We start from the raw sequence: 6,214 nt of genomic DNA, 5'->3' as shown, positions 1-6,214 counted from the left end.
CTACACCTCGCGTTATACTGAGACACCGCAGCCGGGGCGGATCCCAACAATTGTGCCCAGGATCCGCCCGGCTGCGTGAGTGACAGCTGGCTCTGCCTATCTAGAGGCAGAGCCAGCTGTGCCCGCCCCCGCCCCCCTCCGTTCCGCCAGTCAGCGGCGCTGGAGGATCGGAAAGGTTCATAGTTCTCCTTTGAAAGCACAAAGACCGCGTCCTGTACTCTGACAGGCCGGCGACACTCGGGTTTCCTCGCCATTGCTGCATCCAGGGGAGCACGCCGTGGAAGAGTGAAGTAACTTGTCTCGTAAAGAAACATTTCCACTTGCAACGCATATAAAAAAACACATCGCGGCACCAATACAGCGCAAACGCACATCAGCAATGGACGCGGGCCAACGTGCGCCTTGTGGTGCCGACCTACTTTCCGTGTCATTATTGAATATTAAAATGTTAAACTTCTCACCTCTGCACAACTCCAAAAGGTTTCCTACAAACTACGGAACACATCAATATCACATTACGGAGAATGAAATATAACGGCGGCAATGAACTTACCCGCTTGGAGGAAATTTTCATGGATTTTATGGGCGCCGGAACCTAAGAGATAACAATGGATGAGTTACGTCGGCAGAAGATAAAGTACAGAAAAGTGAAACAATGATTCATGAAAAAGTAATGCAGTGCAAACCCGCAGACCCTATGAGGTCATAGAGAGTGAGACCCTATGAGGTCGTAGAGAGTGAGACCCTATGAGGTCATAGAGAGTGAGACCCTATGAGGTCATAGAGAGTGAGACCCTATGAGGTCATAGAGAGTGAGACCCTATGAGGTCGTAGAGAGTCTCAGTGAGCAGGAAGTTATAAAGTCCCATTTATGATAACACAGCAAAGGCCCAATCTTTCTGATACACAAAAGGCAACAAAACACACACAAAAAGTATCCAAGGCAGTATGTGTTTGTTCTAAAAGAAGTGTTATATTCTCCAGTAGCAAGCCCAGCATTGAACACCCCTGTCTGTTACTTTGTCCAGAAGAGAGCCCAGCATTGAACACCCGTGTCTGTTACTTTCCCCAGAAGAGAGCCCAGCATTGAACGCCCGTGTCTGTTACTTTCCCCAGTAGAGAGCCCAGCATTGAACACCCGTATCTGTTACTTTCCCCAGAAGAGAGCCCAGCATTGAACGCCCGTGTCTGTTACTTTCCCCAGAAGAGAGCCCAGCATAGATTGCCCGGGAGAGAGCCCAGCATTGAACACCCGTGTCTGTTAATTTCCCCAGAAGAGAGCCCAGCATTGAACGCCCGTGTCTGTTACTTTCCCCAGTAGAGAGCCCAGCATTGAACACCCGTATCTGTTACTGTCCCCAGAAGAGAGCCCAGCATTGAACGCCCGTATCTGTTACTTTCTCCAGAAGAGAGCCCAGCATTGAACACCCGTATCTGTTACTTTGTCCAGAAGAGAGCCCAGCACTGAACACCCGTATCTGTTACTTTGTCCAGAAGAGAGCCCAGCACTGAACACCCGTATCTGTTACTTTGTCCAGAAGAGAGCCCAGCACTGAACACCCGTATCTGTTACTTTGTCCAGAAGAGAGCCCAGCACTGAACACCCGTATCTGTTACTTTGTCCAGAAGAGAGCCCAGCACTGAACACCCGTATCTGTTACTTTGTCCAGAAGAGAGCCCAGCACTGAACACCCGTATCTGTTACTTTGTCCAGAAGAGAGCCCAGCACTGAACACCCGTATCTGTTACTTTGTCCAGAAGAGAGCCCAGCACTGAACACCCGTATCTGTTACTTTGTCCAGAAGAGAGCCCAGCACTGAACACCCGTATCTGTTACTTTGTCCAGAAGAGAGCCCAGCACTGAACACCCGTATCTGTTACTTTGTCCAGAAGAGAGCCCAGCACTGAACACCCGTATCTGTTACTTTGTCCAGAAGAGAGCCCAGCACTGAACACCCGTATCTGTTACTTTGTCCAGAAGAGAGCCCAGCACTGAACACCCGTATCTGTTACTTTGTCCAGAAGAGAGCCCAGCACTGAACACCCGTATCTGTTACTTTGTCCAGAAGAGAGCCCAGCACTGAACACCCGTATCTGTTACTTTGTCCAGAAGAGAGCCCAGCACTGAACACCCGTATCTGTTACTTTGTCCAGAAGAGAGCCCAGCACTGAACACCCGTATCTGTTACTTTGTCCAGAAGAGAGCCCAGCACTGAACACCCGTATCTGTTACTTTGTCCAGAAGAGAGCCCAGCACTGAACACCCGTATCTGTTACTTTGTCCAGAAGAGAGCCCAGCACTGAACACCCGTATCTGTTACTTTGTCCAGAAGAGAGCCCAGCACTGAACACCCGTATCTGTTACTTTGTCCAGAAGAGAGCCCAGCACTGAACACCCGTATCTGTTACTTTGTCCAGAAGAGAGCCCAGCACTGAACACCCGTATCTGTTACTTTGTCCAGAAGAGAGCCCAGCACTGAACACCCGTATCTGTTACTTTGTCCAGAAGAGAGCCCAGCATTGAACGCCCGTGTCTGTTACTTTCTCCAGAAGAGAGCACAGCATTGAACACCTGTATCTGTTACTTTCTCCAGAAGAGAGCCCAGCATTGAACACCCGTGTCTGTTACTTTCCCCAGAAGAGAGCCCAGCATTGAACACCCGTATCTGTTACTTTCTCCAGAAGAGAGCCCAACATTGAAGTTCCCTACGTGTTATAGTCTCCATAGCGAGACCAGCATTAATGATCCCTATGTGTTATATTTTCCAGAAGCATGCCTAGCACTGAAGATCCCTTGTGTGCTACATTCTACAGAAGAAAGCCCAGGACTGGAGATCCTTACGCGTTACATTCTCCAGAAAAGAGATCAGCACTGAAATTACCCGTGTGTTACATTCTCCCTTAGCAAGCCCAGCACCGAATGTCATTGTGTGTTAAAGTCTCCTTTAGCAATGGAAGATGTCTATGTGTTACACTCTCCAAAAGGCAAGCCCAGCACTACAAATCCCTGTACACTATAATCTCAGAAGAGAGCCCAGCATTGGAGATCCCTGTGTCCTAGTGTGTAATCTGGAGACGCTGTTATCAGTCAGGGAAGTGTTGTTACATTGTATATAGTGTATCATGTTCTGTATCACACAGCCAGTGTCTCTCACCCACACACCTCATCAGGTGCGCCGGGGGATGGATCTCGGCGCGACGTTGAGAGACATTTATCTTCCCCCGAAAAGAGCCCAGCATTGAACCCCCCGTCTCCGTTCCTTTCCCCGGAAGAGAGCCCAGCATTGAACACCCGTATCTGTTACTTTCTCCAGAAGAGAGCCCAACATTGAAGTTCCCTACGTGTTATAGTCTCCATAGCGAGACCAGCATTAATGATCCCTATGTGTTATATTTTCCAGAAGCATGCCTAGCACTGAAGATCCCTTGTGTGCTACATTCTACAGAAGAAAGCCCAGGACTGGAGATCCTTACGCGTTACATTCTCCAGAAAAGAGATCAGCACTGAAATTACCCGTGTGTTACATTCTCCCTTAGCAAGCCCAGCACCGAATGTCATTGTGTGTTAAAGTCTCCTTTAGCAATGGAAGATGTCTATGTGTTACACTCTCCAAAAGGCAAGCCCAGCACTACAAATCCCTGTACACTATAATCTCAGAAGAGAGCCCAGCATTGGAGATCCCTGTGTCCTAGTGTGTAATCTGGAGACGCTGTTATCAGTCAGGGAAGTGTTGTTACATTGTATATAGTGTATCATGTTCTGTATCACACAGCCAGTGTCTCTCACCCACACACCTCATCAGGTGCGCCGGGGGATGGATCTCGGCGCGACGTTGAGAGACATTTATGAAACAAATCGGTGATAAACGAGACACAAGTCCGCTCTGCTCTCTGTTGTCATGTGACTGTGAATCTATGAATCAGTTCTCTACATATAACTTACATGCAGGGGCGTAACTAGAAATCACAGGGCCCCATAGCAACATTTTGTATGGGGCCCCCGTGATTTCTAGTTATGCCCCTTGCAGAGCCCACCCAGAGGGTGAACTTGCAAAGCCCACCATAGACTCTCTATGGTGGGCTCTGCAGGGTCACCCTCGGGTGGGCTGATTGAACTCCTTACCTGTCCGCCTCCTCTTCCTCCATGGTCGCCTCCTCCTCCGTCGCCAGGCCCGCCTCCTTCTTCGTCGCCGGGCCCCCGCCTCCTCCCCTGCTGCCGACCACGGGCCCAGCCTCCTCTTCCACCGCCGCCTCAGAGGATCCCGTAGCGACCCAGGCGGCCCGCACGGCATCTGGCCGGGCTCCACTGTGCCCCGTAGCGGCCGCCTGGGTCGCTGTGGTGATTGTTACGCCACTGCTTACATGGTTTCTCCAGAAGAGAGCCCAGCATTGAAGTTCCCTATGTGTTATATAGTCTCCATAGCAAAACCAGCATTGAAGATCCCTGTGTGTTACATTCTCCAGAAGAAAGCCCAGCACTAAAAAATACCTGTGTGTTACATTCTCCAATTGCAAGCCTGGCATTGAAGATTCCTCTGTGTTACTTTATCCCTTAACAAGCCCAGCATTGAAGATCATTGTATGTTTGAGTCTCAATGGAAGATGTCTATGTCTGGAATTCCTGAAACTTTGATGTCCTACCTTAAACACTTCCACCTCTTCCAGGATCAGCTCTTCCGTCTCCAGGTCATCCTTCGGCAGGACAATCACCTTCTGCACCGTGCCCTGATCTGAGGAAGGACAGCGGCTGTTAAAGTCTCTCACAATCAACTTCATTTTAATGTTTTTACTGTTCTATAGTTACGCCGTGTCCGGGCCAAGGGGCGGGCAGAAGAGGCGGCTGCCTTGGGCACTTCAGAAGGAGGGGGGCGCAGATAGGGCAGAACCTGCGACCTATGCTGCTGAAGTAGTTCACAACCCATGGGGGTGGTGGGGAGAGGGGGCGCATTTTGGACTTTTTACATTGGGTTCTTATGGACCTTGCCCCGTTTAGGTGTTCTGTACCGAATCTGCATCTCACCAAATAACTGAATTCAACATTAACTGCGTTTGTATATTAACGCTCCCTATCGCAACGCACCGCGCTGAGGATACATTCATAAACATCCTCCCCTTTTGAGAGCCAGAAGCCAACACTTCACTCGGCTCCCAATCCCAGCAGTGCCCCCCCCCCCATCAATGATCGGGAACCAATCAGAGTGCCTCCCGATCACGTGATCATGATGGCGATCACATGCAGACTGGAGGCTTCATTCATAAAAAAAAGGAAAGTTGCCACTTTAAGGCTTCGCCGTCCAACCGCAGCGACATCTTTTTAATCACGTAACTGTCAAAAGTCAGTTGCACTATTAAATACAAGAGGCGTTTTTTTCCGGCATTTCTGAGCCCGCTACGAACATGAAGAAATCATCTTTTTCATGTAAATAGGAAACATTTCACATTCATATGATGCATTCTTCTATCCCGCCAGCAGGTGGCGCTCTCGTCCTCTTTTCACACGTTCAGCTATTTCAGCTTTCAGCTCCGCTGACAGAAGACGTTGCTTCCGGAGCTCGGGGAGCGATCGGCGCAGACGCTCCGCCATTGCCAGCAAAGCTCAGCCTGAGATTTCAATCGGACAAAGGGAGCCGCAAAGCAAGCTGAGTCTGCTGTGTTGTCTGTAGATAACCCCCCAGAGGGCTTTATGAATTCTTTTGTTATTTGTACATCAATGATTGGATATTGTATATACTGCAGGGCCGGTAATGATTAACATTTTCGCGTTCGATTAATTATAACGCACATACAGATCCAACTACATTGGCCTATACACATACAGCACAGCAATGACCTATACACATACAGCACAGCAATGACCTATACACATACAGCACAGCAATGACCTATACACATACAGCACAGCGATGACCTATACACATACAGCACAGCAATGACCTATACACATACAGCACAGCAATGACCTATACACATACAGCACAGCAATGACCTATACACATACAGCACAGCAATGACCTATACACATACAGCACAGCAATGACCTATACACATACAGCACAGCAATGACCTATACACATACAGCACAGCAATGACCTATACACATACAGCACAGCAATGACCTATACACATACAGCACAGCAATGACCTATACACATACAGCACAGCAATGACCTATACACATACAGCACAGCAATGACCTATACACATACAGCACAGC

At 49.0% G+C, this 6,214-nt stretch overlaps 1 protein-coding gene across 1 annotated transcript in view; it reads right to left on the bottom strand.

Annotated features, from left to right (window-relative positions):
- LOC108801165 (semaphorin-3F-like) overlaps window positions 1-6,214 on the bottom strand; it is a 25,912-nt gene that overhangs the window by 2,734 nt on the left and 16,964 nt on the right. Inside the window, exons 12-13 of the mRNA XM_018573096.1 lie at window positions 4,642-4,730; window positions 462-595 (exon numbers count right to left, since the gene is read on the bottom strand). Of these exons, the coding sequence (XP_018428598.1) occupies window positions 462-595; window positions 4,642-4,730 (223 nt within the window). The remainder of the gene's footprint in view (window positions 1-461; window positions 596-4,641; window positions 4,731-6,214) is intronic.

This window comes from Nanorana parkeri, unplaced genomic scaffold (assembly GCF_000935625.1).
Source record: "Nanorana parkeri isolate BGI_ZX_2015 unplaced genomic scaffold, ASM93562v1 scaffold2236, whole genome shotgun sequence".
NCBI lineage: Eukaryota > Metazoa > Chordata > Amphibia > Anura > Dicroglossidae > Nanorana > Nanorana parkeri.
The sequence above is the reverse complement of the archived record's forward strand: the minus strand, read 5'-3'. Positions and strand labels throughout refer to the sequence as shown.